Below are 20,341 nucleotides of genomic sequence, written 5' to 3'. Positions count from 1 at the left end.
CAGTAAGCTTAGTTTCAAGGCTTTTTGTAATGACTTTTCAACATTGAAATCAAAATGTTGAAAGACCAAGTTTACATGGCTGTCATCAAATCTGACAGCACTGATGGCTTTAAGATCAGCTGCTGTAACTTCCCCTTTGACTTATGACCGAATAATCACAGAAGAGAAATAAAGAATATAACATTTTCCCAATCATTCTGCGCAGATCTGTGGAAATACTACCATACAAACCACTAAGAAAGAGTACAGACTGCCTTGAAGAAAGAAAAGTAAAATAAAATTTAAAACTACAGAGTTGCAACTTCAGTTGAGATACAAACACTGTCACATTTCCAGCTGTCCCCTTCTATGACAACTTCTACTAGGAGGGGGGAAAAAGGGGGAAAGGGAAAAGCCATTAATGCCCCCCTCTTGCAAAATTTTACTCTATTGCCTTTTCTGGTTTGCACATATGGTTGTAAAGATCATTTCCATACTCAAATTCTCATCCACACACGTCCCTCTTACAAATCCAAAGCAATCACCAGAACTCAGGTCACATTTGCATTTGCTGTCAAGTTTCCAAAATCCCTTTTCTGGAGTAAAGTGGAATTTGCCAGAATTCGCCCAGTTTCAGACCACATTTCCCCTGGCTCTGCACAGCTGAAACTATATAGATGCAACTGGTTTAATTAGAGGGTGAAAGCAGAGGAATGCATCTGTCTGCTGGTGGCTGGTTTGCAGGACCTCACAGATCTATGGCTGGTGTGTAGTTAAAGCTTGCAAATTCTTTTAGGAAACTGTGTGGCAAAATAGAGCCTGCAACCAGAAACACAAAGGATTATCTCTGCCTCTGCTCACAACTGCCGAAACAGCTAACCACTGTGCTAAAAAAAGAAAAAATTAAGACAGTGGCAATGATTTGGGTACAATGCTCATTAAAAAAAAAAAGTAGCTGACTGTTCTAAAACTGGGAAGACAACCCTGTGAACAGCAAGTAGCACATGGGGTCTACACAGAACATGTGCATGGATTTTGCCTTTTCTTTTGCCTCTTCCCATGGAAGCAAGAAAGTAGAAAATATTACCAACTATGGACACTGTTTAAAAAGGGTACAATAGTATTTCATCCAGTATCTTCTCTACTAATTCACATTGTCAGCTTTAGAAAGGTGACATCTGATGACTTTAAGACGCTATACAGGACTGACTAGAGCCCTTAGAAAATTATAATTAATGTTTTGAATAAATAAGACTTATTTGTCCAATTTTTATTTTTGGCAACTAGTTTTTCCATAGATCCCAGTAATTAAATCACTTTCTTAAGGTGCTACATATGACTGAGTTTCATTCATAGTCATATTTTTAGAAACATTTAAGAGATTAAGCTTCTTTAGCACTCCACTGTATAAGAAATTTGTAGTGAAATAAGCAAGTTAACACTGAGAAATCCTGCAGTTCATTCAATTCAGTTCTTGGGAACGTTTTCATGAGCAAAAAAATTCACTGAACAAGAAATGCAGAAACACATAGTTGGACAGATGTAAGAGCTGCTCATCAGAGGTGCAAAAACTACAAAAACTATTTGCACCAAAGCACTGTGTATTTACATGGCTGCAAGGCACTTACCTGTAACAAAGATTTCAATCCATGTGTTTTACTCTCCTGAAGAACATCTCATTGTAAGTCCAATTACCAAAACAAAGTGGTTTGGTTTGTTATTAGGTTTTGTTGTTTGCCTTTTTTGGGGTTTGGGTGTTTTTTTTCTTTTGGTTCCCCTCACTCCCACCCCACTCCCCACCCTCGTCAAGAATCCTGAATACCAGCTATTCCACACACTCAAACCTCAGGAGGAGCTACTTTCTAAAGCCAAAATCAGGCTCAGCCTAGAAATTTTTAAGTGGTGCTTTACTGTCATATTGGATTTTCCAGAACTTTCAGCATGTCAGAAGAATCATGTTTTGCCCAAAATCTAGTAAGAAAAAGCGTCCCATCAGTGATGTTCCATGGATCATACTCAGAAACTTCAAGCAGCTACCCAACCTTCTTGATCAACTTTATATCTGACTCCAGCAAAAACAACCTAAAGCTGAATGAAATCTGCCTTCTGAAACCTTGCTTCATCTTGTTAACACTACAGAAAGGAGGAACAGATTTTTGACCCATCATCTGCTACCTCGAAGTAAATTCCCTTTCAGGCTGTGCTCAGCCACTTGAATACTTACTCTGCATATTTAATTAAACCATATGTTTGTCAGTTGATATGAAAGTGAAATGTCTAAATTGCAACCCTGTCTTGGGAAATGACCATATGATGCAGCTTCAGCAAGTGAATTAACTTGTTTTCACCACATCTACCTATGTAAAGTAATTGAAGAACCAAGTCTGGCAAATCAAAACCATTTAAACAATGTCATCTTCAATTGATTTGCTGACAGCAGATGCTACAGATATTCCTTTGACTTCTAATTGACATTTTCTTCAAAATCTGTTTAAGTTTAACCTACCCAGACACAAGCACAGTTAGCCCTGCTACAGTCAAGTCAGTTTACTATTGCAGCTGCTGACTAAGACTAAGGGCTCTTTGCAGCCATGAAAAATAACGCAGGCTAAACATGTCATATTCAATCTCTCATAAGTAAAATTATTTTTCACATGGAACTAGGGTTAGCAGCTGTCTTTTAGCTTTCATCTCTCAGGCCAATGAACAGCAACTCTACTGAGATTTAACTAGTAACTAATGTCCACTAAGAGAAGCTATGCTGCTTTTTGACTTCATTTTTTTTTAAACCCTCACGTTTTGGCAATGAGTTGATTGACATGTTGTGATTTCCCAAATGAAGTTTCTGATCAGATTCACTCTAGTGAAAACAAAGAAACATTTTAACTTGTATTATAACAAAAAATGTTATTTTCATTCCAAACCTATAAATAGAAAAAAAATCATTTTCTCTGAAAAGCTAAAGGCTCTTATCACAATGGCAGATGAGATTAACTGATACAGTACCTCACATAAAATCTATAATTGTATATAAATTTATTTTTAGGATGGTCATTACTTGTCTATAACTGAAACTGCAGAGAGCAACAAAAAAAAAAAAAACACCTGAGTTTGCAAATTGCTTTTTTTATGATTACTAGAAAAATGGTCATCCAACATGAACTGTGCTCAGAATAAGCCATCTTTAGCATTAGATGTATCCATTTTGTGTGGATACAGACAGAGTCAGGGAGAAGATTTTGCAATTCTCAAATAAAAAGCATTTAAACACTATGTGATTTGAAATACCATACCTCACACACTTATGTAAAAATGTATTTCAAATGACATGCAAGAAATCTCTCATTTATTAAACATTTTCCATTGTGATCAGATGTACTACACAGCCTTAAATATATCACTAAAAGTACCACCTGGCCAATTCCATCCGGACATCACTGGGACAGCCTACAGTAATACCTGGTTTTACAGGCAATCTTCTCAGGAATATGCAGGATTTTCTTTCAGCTTTTTCCAGTCGTGGAAAACACTTAGTAATGAAAAATATTTCACATTACCTTGGAACTTCATTTAATTAATATACTCATACTACATGTAAGTATTCTGTGTTCTTAAATACAGTTCCCTCTTTAAAACTCTGGTGGGCTGCTACTGAAAAACTTTCATTCACTCTTTTCCCAAACCAGTAGCACTTCAGGAAAAGAAAGATGTCACAATACTCAATGAGGGCTATGACCTATCAATTAATGTGCTACAAATTCCAACATAGTATCATGTAACATCATTTAACTGCTTGTCTAATTGATTTGATGCTTTTTATTGCTACTTCTGCAGCTCCTAAGGCTACTAGCATTTAAACCTTTTTAAAGTCCTTGGGAATTTTACATACTTCACTCTGAATTCTTTGATGTACTATTCATTTATTATTCAACTAAAATGCATCATGTAGCTTGTTGTTTAGGATTTATATTTTGTACAACTATCAAATCTGAAAATTTCCACATATGAATGCCTCTCAGGATTTAAACAGTGCTAGCAGTTTCTGAAAAACATAAGGATACTGCAACTTTAAAAAATAACATACAGATTTGAATTTTTTACAGACCTCTGGAGCCCATTATCTGAGCAATCTCACACTGAAACATTAATCCAAATCAAATCATACCTTACACCGCATATAGGATAAAAAGAATATTACACAGGGGGAGGCTCATATTCAGCTGCCTAATTCACTGTACCTTTTCATCTATACAAGATTAGCACAACATTCCCCTCTTGTAAATCATCTAGTAGGTATGCTGAAGACAGTTAATATTTTGCCACAAATCTTTTCAAATTAACTGTGTTAGCTTCCTTACATAAATACACCAGTTTATATCACAAAATGTTTATCTGCAATGAAATCATTCAACAGAAGGTCTGATACACAGGAGGGAGAGTGGGTGTTGTTTTAAACAATCAAGTAACATTCATGTTAATCATCTCCCCGTGTGTAATAATCTCAGAAGAATAAGAATGGAAATCCAGCCCTGGGGTTTCTTACCTTAAATCTAAGCAACCACTTAATGCATAAATGGAGCAAATAAAAGAGGTAAGGAAAAAAAGCATTGAAAGGTTAGTTGGAACTTCAGGATATGAAGAGAAAGGAAAAAGAAAGAAAAAGTTAAGCATTCAGCATTAACAAAATAATGTATCAGTAGATCATAGAAAGAGTGATTAAAGCAGAATGTGTCATGAACAAAAAGATTTTCAAGCTGAAACTTTTAACATACATTGACCACAAAGCCTTTAGGTTAACACCTTAAAATTAATGTTCTGACTGTACAATGTTTATGCAAGTTGTTACAGTGCTAGCAAAATGTCAGCTTCTTTCAGAATGAATCATGAGATCTAGATGGATTAGCTTTAGAGATTAAATTATTTGAACTGTCAAAAAATAGCCTTATCAATACCCTGAGCTCATTTAAATGGTTACATGCATTAATATATTTACAACAGCCTCTAGAATATGAAACTATTTCCTTTCTCAGCTAATATTTCTTTCCTAGACAACGCTGTTAGTTAACTCTTAACCTCACGTCATGACATCTCTCTTGAGCAAATGACAAGAGCAAATCATCATGCCTTGTGAGACGTACAGCACTCTATATGGATACTGCACCACATACCAATATTTTTTAAGCTGTATTTTAAGACATTAATCAACAGCTAAATCTTATTTTAAAGCCTAAGTGCTAGCTTTTTGACACTGAGTCCTACACCTTACTGGCATGTATCTCCTCTTCTTTCCGCATAATCATTTTTTGAGAAATACTAGTCTTTCCATTTCAATGTGATTTGATCTGTTTTCAGTTCAGCTAATCTGAACATACTATTTTTGTAAAAACAAATATTAAATATAATGTATTAAAAAAGAAACATAATCTGATTTACTAGAAAAATCTCCTGTCTTTGACTTTAAAGTTCTATGGATCTATTAACCAAAACGGTTTCTGCTTCATATAGCTACATGGGAAAACCAGGTCCTCCTGTACTGGCCAGAGTGGCCAGTTACATAAGAGGGTCCATGATCTTTTCCTCAATAGCATTCCCTGATAATTACAGTACCTTAATACACACTCACTTTGAATGGATCATCTTTTTTTCCCCCCATCCTCTTGACTAAAGAGCTCTTAGGAGGGACTTTGTAACTCAGAAAACATTTGAAAAAAATTAGAATCAAATCTCTTTTAGAGAGATCTTCAGATTCCTGCAGCATTGTAGCTTAGGGAGGGAAGATGAGGAGAGACTGCTGGTAAAGCACCTCTTCCTGAAGATGCTTTGAATTTCTGAATGGAAGGAATAGGTGCTCAAATGCCTATACTACTTCTCTCAACATGGCAGACTGGATTTCTTGGCCAAGCATAACAAAAACAGGTTCATAAACACAACTGGCCACTTCCTCCCATCAGCAAGAGAATGTTTTTTCTTCTGTGCTGAACAGAGGATTAACCTGATTGGAACACATCTATGGATCTTAGGGATAGCATGATTTCAAGTTCTCCACTTATTGTTTCACAAGTACACAATACTTTTTCATTTTGTTGATAAACACAGTACATTGTAAATAAAATTTGTAAAATGTTTTCAGCATACCACAAGCATAAAAATGGATGCAAATACACATTTCAGTCATCGTCCATTTGATGAACTATGTTCTTTCAGAACATACTTCATCGCATCAATGAGTACTGTTCTACTACATTGACGTAAGTGGGATAACAGTTATAATGGTTTAGAGCCTGTGCTAAATAAGATTGTGCTGCTGAGCAATTAAAAAGTATTCTTTAATGAGTTCTAAAATAATCTCCTTGAAACAAAAGTGATCATTAAAATATTAGCAACAGTAACCCTACAGGTTAATATGCTTCATCCATATCCAGAAGGTGTTCTGCTGACCTGCATAAATTCAAAATTTGTAAGAATTAGCAGTAGATTTTAACACAGGACTGGTAATAATTTCTGGGTGAAAACTGTAGTTATTAATCCTGACGTTTGTTGGTTTGGTTTTCCAAATCAAGCCTAAAGAATCACTTGTCTTTTTTAAATCTGTTTAAAGTTTCAAACTGAGACTGACTCTTTTACTAGGAAATGGGGAAGAAAGACTTTCTGTTAAAGAGCAGGATGTTGAAAGACCTTGAGAAAAATTGCTTGGCAAAGATATTTAAATCATTCAGAATTTGAATTTTAAGAGTTTGGTTAAATAATCTTGACCATTTAAATAGCTATCCAAGCAGACAGCTCAAATTGAACAACACAGGTAACCTAATGCAGTTAAGTGTCAAGCAAAAGAAATTCTGGTGTACGTTAACTGGAAGAAGCACCTTACCTTACTGCTACTTAGCAGGTTTACAGATTTTCATGTGAAAATGACACTGCTTTATATTATTTACCTTTCTTCTCCTGGAACTTTAACACTGTCAGTGTTCTCTTTTCCATATTTGTTTTCCTGGCAGCACAAGTTAACAATGAGCTCACACCTGCTAAGACTGTTTACATTCAGGATGCGCTTTTTAAAATGTGCATAAATAATCTCACACATGATATTACTGCTGTTGTGTACACTGATCTAACACCTGCATAAAACAGCCGCCAGTTGTGTCTCAGTCTGATCTTTGCCCTGAAATGCCTCCTTTTTTCCTAGTCCTAAAAAAGAAAACCAGCTGGCTTCAAACTTGGCAGCAGTATCCCCATTCTGAAATCCCATATGGCACTAAAGTTGTAGAGCACTCACTTTAACAAAGCGCATCACAGGATATGGGTATAACTGACTGACAGAAGGAAGAAAAGGCAGCCCATAATGCTTCTCATGCAAACTCTTTCTTCGGGTGAGTTTCAAAGTAAACCAGTGGCAATTACAGCTGGATCATAGTTTATGGTGCTAATTCAGGCAGGAAACTGATGGTCATTAGCCTTTCAGTCCCCAGGTATATCCCTGGCAACTGATTAAAAAAATAGTAGGCATTCAGAACCATTTTAAAAGGTGAGACCCATAGTCTCAAATATCCTCAGAAATATGGTTCAGTAGGCTTGCAAGATTTAGAAACACTGGGGCAAGGGAACAAGAAGAGGCAACTGCAAATTGGACAGGACTCCTCTTATGCTTATAGACACACTGGCCAAGCAAGGAGAAACTGGTGTATTGCTATGAAAAACAGCAAGTTATTTTGAAAATATACAAAGACAATGTATTTGCAGTTTGGCTGTTTTAACAATATCACCTACCTTCACTCCATGTCCAATATCATCTAGAATTGTATAATCAATAGGTTTCCTGATGTAGCGAACTGGTCGCTCCAAGTTAGCTGGTGCAATGATTTTGTGAGTTCTTGAGGTGTTTTTGTTTGTAGTCAAGATACCAATTTCTCTTCTAGCAACTTTTTCTTTGTGAATGTCCACCGTCTACAAAAGACGCAGTGTATTTACTAACAGTGGTATGCATTTGAATACAGAATCAGTATAAAAGAAAATTGAATCAGTTCCAATGTTTTGAAAATCCCTGTACACTGGGCTAAACATATCACTACGTATACTTGATTCCATCATCTTTGTTCAATTTACTGTTGAACTTGCCACCTCTAAACCCACACTAACAGCTATAGGTTCTTTGGGCTCTCTGCTACTCTAACTCTTTACAGTTCAGCAAAATTTCTTCTCCCTTCCACCCCTGGTAGTTCCCGTCAATTTACTGACACAGTTTTATATTCCTTAAATTATCCTTTTTAATTTTACTAATACTCTCTAAGCTTGTCTTGAAATAGGCTCCAACTAGATGAAGTTTAAGGATACCTTCCCGAAACTTAACTTCTATGACCTGAAAAACAAATCATAAACAGGTTTTCTTACACTGTAAAACAGTTTGCTATACTAGGATTGGTAGTTATGTGATAGAATAAAATTTCATTCAGACAAATTGATAAGGTATTTTAGTCATTACAAATCACTCATCACAAAGCAATTATTAGATTTTAGAAAGTGCTCAGTACTGACTTGTCTACAATGAAGCCAGTGGTTAAGCCCACTATCTTCACTTAGAATGTCTAAGGCCAATGTTGAAAATCCCTTCCTCCACATATTACGAGTACCATCAAAGAATCTCCAGTGTAAGATAAAGCCCTGCTGAAAATCCATTGCCTAAAAACGTGTTATTGAATCTTGGCTGGTAATGAGACTAGGAAAAAAGGTTTACTTATTCCTTCCACAAAAACAAAATCTCTTAAATCATGTTGCACAGAGTTGTTGCATCATTTAAAACAAAAAATTCTTTGCCCACAAAGCAGTTTTCCTCATAGGAAACTTGCCAGACTTGTGAACAAACATTTCAGCTACAGGCTAACAAAAAAAAGGTAAGAAAACAGCCAAACTGGTCTAGGTACAACAGTGCAGATCAGATCTTCACAGCTCTTACAATGTTACTGGCTGTACAAGCACCAGTGCAAATAGAGCACATAAGCATGTTCCAGGCCAGAGTACCAAAAGGATACCATTCTGCAATAGCATAGGATTTAATACTTTATTGTCCATCACAGGTTTTTATACCTTCTTTGTGCCAAAACCTTTGCGTTTGCAGCATAGTGGAAGGAGAAGTTCTGGAACAAACAGCAGTCATATCAAAGACAGCCTACTAAATCTTCAGCTCATTTGTTGAATAGTCAGAAAGCACATACTTTCTTGATAAGCTAATGATATGTGATTGTAATAACTTGGGAGGACAGCCTCATGTTTAATACCACTGAAGAAATCAATCTCTACAATTATCTCAAACTTCATCTGTGATCTAGACATGTCATTGGAGAACTGCAGAAATACCACGCTGCCTCTTGAATGCTTTGTGTCACAGTCCTCTGATACCATTTACTAGAATGTTAAACCACCTCAGCTGCAACAGCAGCTGCACCTCAAATGCTATGTGACATTTCAAATGTACTGAAACATCAAAATCTTATGGGTCTCAATCTGGTCATTCAAAACTGGTTTATGCCTTGGATACTACATTTTCAGAGCCTTAAGTTCAATCTATAAATCAGAAAGAAAATAATTAATGCAGTGTTAGCAAGATTATCTCTTCCTTTCTTTCCAAGAGTTTGATGTTTACAACTTTAAAGATGTTCTTTTAATATATTTTAGTATATATGGCATAGAAGCTAATTAAATGCTGAAGCTCATCTAATGGGAATTCTCTTGCACAATGATTCAGAACATCTCTTTTGCATTGCATAGCTATGGAATAACTAAGAACACAAAATCAGCACCTAACTCTGCTACATACTGCTAAAACTTTAAGTATTTTGCTGGGAGGTTTTTTAAAATTTCATTTTTTTGCTTAGTAGACAACAAAGAGTCCTAAGACCTTAAGACACCTATTATAAAACAGAGGAAAGGAACATTGTGGTATTTGATTAGTGAAGAACGGAACAAAGATTAACCTGCTACTGAAGCAAATGGAATAATTTCACCTCAACACAGGTAATTATTGCCTCCAGCACTAGCATAAATCCCTTAAGTGAGACAGGAGAATGCTAGGAGAACATTTATTCAGCAGTTGGGAAACTTCTATTGAGAAGTTTTGGGGATTAGAGCTGGACTAACAGAACACCTGGCTTGAAAAGTCTATCAGAAAACACAGATGGGATACCCTGCGCCCTTCTATAACTTAAAGCCACTGTTTTAAACAAGAAGTTTCAGACTTCTGACAGCTTTCCCTCCACCACCCCCCAGCTCCTTTGGCAAAAGCTTTAAAATGGCAGTTTGTTAAAGGCTGGGCTCATTACTATAATGTTTTCATATGCTTTCCTACATGCCTGCAATACGCCAAGGGGGGAAAAAAAATAAAAACCCACTACTTTTTTTTTTATTATTATTATTAGGAATTTTCTGGCCATTTTGAAACATCAAGTTTCCATACTGAATTCAATGACAACAGCCTCAAGATCTGTAAAGATCAAAATAAAAAAAAAAACATTAAATCATTTCTGGGTTTCCAAAATTAACACTATTTACCACTCCACGTAAATGTCATTGAACTCAGTTTTGAGAAATATTCTTTTCTACCTCTAAGTGAAATTTCTCAAGGTATTAAGTTAGTACTTGTGCTGGTTTGGGCTAGTGTCAATTTTCTTCATAGCAGCTAGTACGCGGCAATGTTTCAGACTTGTTCTGGAAACAGTGTTGATAACACAGGGATGTTTTAGTTCTTGCAGAGCAGTGCTTACACAGAGTCAAGGCCTTTTCTGCCTCTCACCCAACCAGTCAGTAGGCTGGGGGTGCACAAAGCATTGGGAGGGACAGCTGACCCCAGCTGACCCAAGGGAGATTACATACCACATGATGTCATGCTTAGCATATAAAGCTGGGGGTAGGTTGGCTGAGGGGCCACTGTTCAGGGATGACCGGGCATCAGTCAGTTGGTAGTGAGCAATTGTTTTCATTTGCATCAATTCTCAGGTTTTACAGGTCTCTCTTTGTTATTTTCCTTTTAATGAAAAACTTTAATCATCATCATTATTATATTTCAATTATTAACTGCCTTTATCTCAACCCGTAAGTTTTTTCACTTTTACTCTTCTGATTCTCTCCCCACAACATGCTGGGGGGGGGGGGGGGGGGAGTGAGCAAGCAGCTGTCAGGGGCTTAGCTGCCCCAAACCACCACAGTACTTTGAAAGCCTAAACTGTGGTGAAATTTCAAAAATAAAAGTCTCCAGAAGCCTTGATCTCTTCTTCTTCTCAAAACAATCTATTGTAAATGTATCAATATATTGTCAGTCTAAGCTTTCAAAAATTTCAAAAAAAAAAAAAATCTTCAAAGGAAACTTTATTTAGTGTGGCTGGGCTTTAATTTTTTTTTTAATCTAATCTGACAGGATTTAAACAAATTAATTGTAAATTACCTTGAAAATTGGATTATTACTTGAAAAAGAGTGTCTAATTTTGATAATCAGAAATGTTACTTTAATTGCCTACAGTTGTATGCAATTTATACTCAAAGAAAGAGGGTATAAAGATACAGAAATGCTGAAAACCTATTTGCTCCATAAACGGGTAATACATACTGTGGAAAAATAGACTTACATTACCATTTTTTTAAGAGTTTGGCTATTCTTGTAACTTGCAAGACTAAGAGTCAAAAATGGTTACAAGGCTTTACTGACTTACCAACGGAAGGTCCAAGCCACCTTCCCCTCAGAGACTAACCAGCTCACACATGTTGCTACAGTTCAGCTAAGCAACACATGCTGACTACAGAGTGGGTCAAGTCCGCGCTCTATTCAGTACCTGTTCCCACAGCCAATGTCATGGGAGTCAGATTCTGCAGTGCCACTGGAGATAACTCATTACTGTCATTCATCTTTGTGATAACATGCTCGTTTACATAATTAGCAGCAGAGAACAGCTTCAAAGATTACCTTGCTAACTAAAGAATATTCTATAACTAAACCTGAAAAAAAAAAATTTCTCATCATACAAATATTAAAACCTGAAAATCTGCCAGGATAATTTAAAGAATTTGGATGTTATGAACTTTTCACAGTGTCTGCTAACTTGAAAACTGTAACACAGGTCTTTTTTTAGTAAGTATAAATATTTATACAGATGATCTGTATTTAAGATTTAAATTTTCAGACAAATATGAAACACTGCATATCATCTAGTTTTGGACAAGGTTCAAAAAGGCAAATGGGAATAGATTCATCAGCTTTCAGACCAAATAAAAGTAATCCTAAATTTTAAACCAATAGGATTTAATCACATGCATAAAAATAGATTCAATAATAACAGTTTCCTTTTTCAGGGCCTATATGTGATCTGAAAAACCACAAATGAGTATCAGCTTCCTTTTCAGTTGTTTGATTAAAGTTGGCATTCAGAAGGAAACATAGAAAGTGACATAAATTGGCATTCTATCAATGAACAGAGAGCTAGAATATTTTATCTTATAAAGTTAATCACATCTCTTCCAGTTTGAGCTACACTTGAACAAAATAAGCATTTTAAAAAAAGTTTTCTTACTAAGAGCCAAATTATTTTGCTCCCTTCTTTGGAGAATATATGGAATTGCAAATCAGAATTAAAAGCAGGACTGCATGTCCAGATACCACAATTTGCATTAGTGTTTTCTAAACTTGAGTATCAATAGCTACCGCCCAAAGCATTAATGCAGTAATTCACTGCGAGCAGATGGGAATTAGCAACCTGTTTTCTGTTCTACATTACTGACATCATTTCAAGTCAGGCAGACTGAAATCATAATTTGGCAATGAGGTATTCTATCATGAGACATTTTAAGAGGTACTAGAAACAGCCCAGTAAACTTTACACCCAACATAAAAACGACCAAGGAAGTCTCGTGTAGGTTAAGCTTGTTACAGAAGAAGTATAACTAAATTTCCTGAAAATTATTTATTACATAGAAACTATGACAAAATAAATTAAAAGAAATTAAAGACAGCTAATACAACCATCTACAACATTGGTATCATGGGATGAAGCCATTTCTGAACATATTAAATTCAACTTAATAAAGTTTCTTTGATCAACACACTTCATGTATGTAATACCCAAAATTCAATACTGTCTGCTCCTCTGATACAATTTCTTCTTTGAAGATTTGGGGAGCATCCTACATATGGATAATGTAGACCCAAAAAAAAACCCCAAAAACCAAACAAACCCAAACCAAAACTAACCTAATTTTCAATTTTACCATGATATTAATTAAAAAGAAAACAAAAAACCCCCACACCCACAACTAAAAAACAAACAAAAAAACCCAACCACACCACTATCTTTTTTTTTTTTTTTGTTATGCAACTGCAGCCTGTGAATTCTGGCAGATACATCTTCATTAGATGTTGGGTGCTTGTAACATAGTTCTCAATTTTAACTAACCAGCCATTTATATAAATGCAAGAGACAACCTAATCAGCACATCAAGCTGCATAAATCTCAGCTTCTCAGAAGGAAATAAAACTAAAATGCTGTGGCTTTTTTCCACAAAGCTATTTTACAGACTCTGTGTGACAAAATGAACTTTCCACATCTATAAAATGTGAAATCCAGCAAACTCTGAATATTTTTATTCATGTACTGTCTTTTGCATCACGCTCTCAAAGAGCTGAAATACTTGTCAGCTGTCACTATTCTCTCAAGAAACACATATACACATAGCATATATACACACACAGTTATATGCACACATACACAGCATATATATAGCACTGTATAGCACATATACATATACACGCACAGAGTAATTTGTGACATTTTCTGGGAAAAAAGAAAAAAACTAATTGACTTGTCCATGGATTAAAAAGAAGCATGTAGCAGAAGAAATCAAACTTCTCAGCTTATTTTTGAGGATGAAATTGCATGAGATAACTGAGGCAATCTAACAGGGTACTACTACCAGAAGGGAAAATCCTTGCCACCTCTTCCTTTGCACCTGCTCCAGAATTCATTTGACCCCTTAGTGAGCCAATTCAGCCCAGGATAAAATTATGCACTTTTTTTGCTGATTCAAACCTCTACTTGTTTAGCAAACCTTTTAGCACCAGCAAGTTAATAGATCAGCTCAATTTGTTTATTTCCTACCTTACACAGCTACCACTACTTTCAAATGCCTTTCCAAATACCACAATATTCTTTATTTTAATTGATGACATTATCACATGAAGATCAAGAAACCCTAGCAGCTAAAATGTGTCGGTCAAATAAGATACAAAATATTCAAAAAGGATGCCAACCAACTCTCCAGCAACAGAAAAACAGAAACTACTTGAGCATTTGCTCTTAATTTCTCTTTTAATCCATCAATTTATACTGTCCTGAAAAACTGCAAACAATGGCAGGAGTTCTGCAACCATAGTACACAAATTTGAAACATTAGCTTTGCCTTCTGTTCATGTCATTGCAAGGTACATTTTATTTAGAAAAGCCAGGAGCAAACTACTTTTGTCATCTACGTTTTTGTCATTAGATGCCAGTACTACAGAAACAGGAAAAGTTAAAAGATGACAAGTATTGGTTTTTACCACCCCATTCATATTCCTTTCTTTTAATTGGAAGTGCCTGTAGCCAATAAATACCAAGCACAGTAAGTCACCAAACAGGAGCTGGAAAGCTTAATCTGCCCCTTAACATAATATTCTGATTTTTCACATTAGCTACTTTTCTGTGCTTTTCACTTACGCAGAATGGCCCCCCTTCAAACAATACACTGGCCAAGAATATACTTAACCTTTTACCCTACGTAAAATTTTCACACTAATACATACATATAACCACATAATGAGACCCATTCCCAGAATTAATACAATAAGAAATGCATCCTTCTGTTTTAAATGTGATTAACTTCCTCATTCACAAAATGTCAGGTGAGAGTTTTACTTGCTATGTAATTTCAATAACAAAGAAGGGGTGGAATCAGGAAAAAAGTCTCACTTGTGAAATATGGTTGATTGAAGATTCCATGCGTCGAAGTTGGGATGCCTGGATATCCAGCATTTGGAGAACATTGTTGGCCAAAGTGTTGATCAGGTAGGCTACGCTTGCTAACGACTGGGTTGTGTAGGCTTTGGTTTCTTCCAGGGCTCGCTGCTTATCTGCTGACTAAAAGCAGAAATAAAAGGTTTACTTTAAGCCTCTCACACAAAGATTCTTCGAATGAATCCCTTTTCCCTGCCTTTAAAAGAACAAAGACTTGTACACAAGTCAAACTAATTCTACATCAAAGTTACAATTTTTCCTCCTTTCCATTCATGCCACAAAAGATACTTTGTATTAAGATATTTGTATTATGAATTTCTGTATTTAATACAAGCTCAAATATAGTATGCTACAATACACTCATCTTTTTATCAAAGTGCAATTTTATACTGTATTTTACCAATAAACTTTAAAAGCGTTCAGAGATACCTATAATTTAGTTCTTTTAAGCTCTGTATTATTTAGAACTGCTTGGCTCTTCTAAACTTTGTACTTCAGTTAGATCTCGTAACAGCCTCTACAGATCTGCCAAATACCACATTCCTCATCTTTCCCAATTATTTAGACTTCATTATTGCCACAAATGGTTGCTCACAGTGAATAAACTACAATGACTCCCTTAAAATGGTAGGTGAATAAAACTTGAGAGGAACAGTTTTCAAAGAGAACAAGTCTATGTTTTCTTTTTAAAGATGTGCTTCTTCACATTGTCAGTATTTTCTTCTATAAAGAATATGATTCATTTTTCTAGTAGTAGAGCACCTAAAAATATTAAGGCTACCAAGCCAGAAGACATCCATCAGAAGTTTAAAAACACACATACATTACAAACAACATTACAAATAATAAGCTAAGAGTTGTCAGGGTTCTGTGCTTCTCCCTTGACTAACAGTTCACATCACTAACATCTAATTCAGTACAAAGAATACAAATCAAAGCATGGGTAAAACATATGATTAAGCTGCTAAGAAACTTTTACATTTCCAAGGCTTTGGAATACATGAAATTTCACTTTTAGGTGTCTATTTCCCAAGACCCTGTAGTAAGACTCTTCAAGGATGGGGGTGGAAGTCACCCAAAAAACAACTAACGACCACACATGTAAACACAGACACTGGACAATTAAATGCTATTCAATAAATATGATATTCAATTCTTTTTCTTTCCTGGCAATCTCTCCTGTGCCCACAAACAACACTGGTAATCTGGTTGGCCTGTTCGGATTCCTTCTTCTTACAGGTCATGCTAGTACCACTTCCTAGTCTGCTTCTAGAAAGGAGGACAGCAGCAGCTGTTGTTCAGCCATACAAGAGCTCCCACGATTGTGCGGGAGGGAAGGAATGCTGTAGATGGGAAGCATTCCTGCCTAGCTGTTTCCTTCCCATACCACAGACAAAACCAGACCCAGCAGCAGAAGGAAGTGAAAAATTTAAGAGACTGCTTCTCAGAGCAGAGTATGATAATCCCCAACAGACCACACTTGTAAAGGCTACCTTATATCCAGCTGTAAAGAAGTTAGATAAATGCTATCCCCAGACCCCATTTAACAACTCATGACTTTTAGCCAGCTGAATAGCAAGTCTTTATATAAAGAGCTTCAAACTCAGCTTAAGGACTCCCAAATGAAGGAATACAAAGCTCTCTGCCTCTACTCTCACACTTATAAATGCATTTATAAATGCATTCATTCTTTCCCTGCCCCTACTCATAGCCCCAGCTCAGTCTGCAAATATCACTACAGCAGGCATACACACTACTGGACAGTTTTACAGCTATTCAAACAATTTCTGAATGGCAATAATAAAAATGACCAGAAGCTTGTCAGTTTTCCTCTGCAGCAGCTGACAAAGTCTATTTATAGAAGGAGAAACTGCTGATTTACATTAACACACTGTATATCCAGAATAGCCAGCAAACAGTATTTTTTCATTAATAGTCCAATGTGTTTGAGAACAAAAGGAAAACAATCTACCATTTTAGAAGTTATGAGCCTCTGCTATGGTCCTACTGCTTAAAGAAATACAAATAGGACTATGTGTTCAGCGCGAGTCCTTTGAAGTAAACTAATAGCTAAATTCAAGTCATCCCATTCACACCAGTTCAAACCAACAAGGAATTGGCTTCTCGATGTTCAAACACATTAAAAATCTCATAAAACAACAATGCTATAAACACATTTGGAAGTGTTATTATCACAAAGCCCCTCTTGATTGAAAGGTTTAGTTTGTGTATTTGGCTGATAACCTGAACAACTATCATTTGCTCTGCATGCCTTTATATGGAGCCCAAAATTCTCTGAAGTAAACTCATGCTTGGCACAGCATAATTAAAGTCTGAACTTTCTCTCTGTATACTGAAAGATGCAGAATGTGTTGAATTTTCAAATTAACGATATTTGAACTACTATTGTCAAGCCATTTCACAACAACAAATTAATGACAGCATTTTAAAACAACTAAATTCACCTTAAAAATTTTCAAGTAATAAAAACTTAGATCTCACAAAACAATTTGGAAAAGCAGCCAGGAATACTTGCAGCAAATCTAAAGTTCCCCTGTGGAGATGCAATAATAATTTAACTTGAAATGGTAAGTTGTGTTTTGCAAGAAATCGTACCTCTAATTGAGAAGGTAGATTTCCAGAGCTGGCACCTTACCATATGCTCCTATGCAACAAGTTTCTCATGTATACTCCCAATGGACATCAAATTATATTGCTTACAACTGCTGCCATGCTCAAACCTAAAAACAGATTTAGATAACCAATGGAACACTAATAACTGAGTATGTAATAACTAGTAACTATGTAACTAAAGGGATTTCTGCAAATAACAATGATTTCAGGTTATCAGTAAATCCAATTCAAACAATAACCCTCATCAGACTAAGATCTGATACTCAGATATTCAGAACACAAAAGTACCAGTCAATATGATTCATACCTGATTATAAGGCAGGCAAAAAGTTATTTCAGTATCCACACCTACCTAAAATCTCTAGTGAAAGATCAAAAAAAACCTAATTTGGCCCTAATCAAACCAATAGCCTCTGTACAGTAGTTTCAGTAACCTATGGAATACTGTTTCTATGTAGAAAATTGAAAACAAGAGAAACATATTTTGCTATGTTCATTATAACAAAATGAAGATGCATTACTGTAAACATTTAAGGATATTAACTAGAATCCTTTAAGGCCCCTAGTTCTCAGAAACATTGCAGTTAAGAATGGTAGCAGGTGTTTTTTCAGTGCCCTGACCTAAGTTAAATGCCAAGAAACAGACCATTGAATATCTCTCAATTTTAAAGTTTTCAAGTACCTTTCACCTAGCCTATGAAAAAAAAAATTGATATTGTAACATCTATACACACACCACTCTTAGGGAAGCAATGATTCCAACTGTTGAATCAGCTTGATCTGTACTTCTTTTTGATGGATATTAAATTAAGAAATCAAAGCTGTTAGCTGACAAATAAGTCTTCTGCAACACTGCCAACACAGGCAGCCACTCATTCCTAGTCCTAACACATCCATTCCACTATTAATCATGATATTATGGAGACTCAGGTTCTAATTTAATCAGCAGTACCTGTGGAAGTAGTGATCCCCAACACAAACTACATACTTTTTGCTGTAGTGAACTAGACCAGGAAGTGAGTTCCAAATAAAGATAATCTGATCCATAAACCAAATTATGAGTTCTTCCTCCTCCAAACCATTGCATAGCCACAAAACACACAAGAAAGCACACTATCAAAAATAAACACAGAACTATCCAGAGTTATCTGCTTCCTAAAGGAACAATGGCTACAAAGTAGACATCGCTGCAATTTCGCCAGCCCTCTACTACCTTTCCCCTTCACCTCCCAAAACCTGTCCACACTGCCTCATTTGTTTCCCTTAATATTTTTCCATTAGCTGTGTTCAGAAAGTTGCTACATCTCCACGTCTTAAACTTCCCACTTCAACTTTTCAAACAACGTTAAGAACGTACTTGAGCATCACAGCTGGATCATCTTCACAGCCCTAAAAAGATAAGATGTTTGGATTATTGATGCCTTCCATGCCCACGTTATCCAATTTACATGCAGCAGCCTAGCATCTATTCTGCTTATCATTTTTCTCCACACAATGCACACAGCAGGTGGTCCACACTGAGTCACAAAGCAACATCCTTTTCTTCTCTTTCAGCAGTAAGAGCACCATTTTAACTCACCACAGAGAGCTCATCAGATGCTCCTGCCACCCACGTATATAGGGTAAGGATGATGTCAGGCTATCTTTGCTGCAGCGGGAAGTGGCACCCCTAGGTGCACCCAGACACAGCAGCAGCCATTGCTCTGCACAGCTGTCCCCTGCAGAATATTTTCCATCTGTAGGAAGTACCCACTACTAAAACAGTTGGTTTTCCTCCTCCAGAAAACAAAACAAAACTATAGACTAGATGGCAATATTGCACAGGATGGATCCAGTCTAAGAACTACAACATAGACTACAGTGACTACTCTGTACAAAGCTGGGGCTAGGAGATAACAACAGATAGCAGGAGAAGATGAAAGTCATTCAAGTCAGCTATGAATGCACAGACTTCAAATACATGCCAAAAAAGGCATGTATTACTGTCCTGGGTTCAGCAGTAACAGTCATTTTTTCCTCTTTCTTAGTAGCTGGCACAGTGCTGTGTTTTTGACTTTCAGCCTGAGAACAAAGTTGATAACACCAGTGTTTTCAGTTGCTGCTCAGTAATGTTTACTCTGACCAAGGACTTTCTGAGTCTCATGCTCTGCCAGGGAGGAGGGGAAGCCAGGACGAAGCAGAGACAGGACACCTGACCCAAACTAACCAAAGAGGCATTCCATACCACAGCACATCATGCCCACTATATAAACTGGGGGCAGTTACCCGCAAGGGTTAGATCACTGCTCAGGTCAGGCTGGGTATCGGTCGGTGGGTGGTGAGCAGTTATATTCTCTTCCCTTGTTATTTCCCTTATCATTATTATTATTGGTGGTAGCAGTAGTGGTTTGTGTTATACCTTAGTTACTGGACCGTTCTTATCTCAACCTATGGGAGTTATGTTCTTTCGATTCTCCTCCCCATCCCTCCAGGAGCAGGGGGGAGGAGGGGGAAGTGAGCGAACGGCTGCGTGGCTGAGTTGCCGACTGAGCTTAAACCACGACAATTACATACACAATGCAACGGTATGGTCTTGCTTTCAGACACTGGAGAATTATTAAGTTTCTATTTCCACATGCTACTCCAAACAAAGATGGACATGAAGTCTAACACAGCTCAGAAATTATGATACAAATGCGGGTTATAAAATCTAATACAAAAATGAA

General features: G+C 36.5%; 1 protein-coding gene across 45 annotated transcripts in view; it reads right to left on the bottom strand.

The window, feature by feature from the left end:
• The window catches only part of ABI2 (abl interactor 2), a gene marked incomplete at both ends in the record, with an annotated part of 63,146 nt that overhangs the window by 17,983 nt on the left and 24,822 nt on the right, over positions 1 to 20,341 (bottom strand). For 21 of the 45 annotated variants that reach the window (XM_080621199.1, XM_080621239.1, XM_080621202.1 and 18 more), the window contains 2 exons: positions 7,744 to 7,920; positions 14,958 to 15,125. In XM_080621199.1, coding sequence (XP_080477325.1) covers positions 7,744 to 7,920; positions 14,958 to 15,125 — 345 coding nt within the window. Of the gene's footprint in view, positions 1 to 4,522; positions 4,541 to 7,743; positions 7,921 to 14,957; positions 15,126 to 20,341 lie in introns of all 45 variants that reach the window. The other 24 variants (XM_080621210.1, XM_080621232.1, XM_080621240.1 and 21 more) reach the window with 4 other exon arrangements.

The sequence above is a fragment of the Psittacula echo genome (assembly GCF_963264785.1).
Source record: "Psittacula echo genome assembly, chromosome: 6".
Classification (NCBI taxonomy): Eukaryota; Metazoa; Chordata; class Aves; order Psittaciformes; family Psittacidae; genus Psittacula; species Psittacula echo.
The sequence above is the reverse complement of the archived record's forward strand: the minus strand, read 5'-3'. Positions and strand labels throughout refer to the sequence as shown.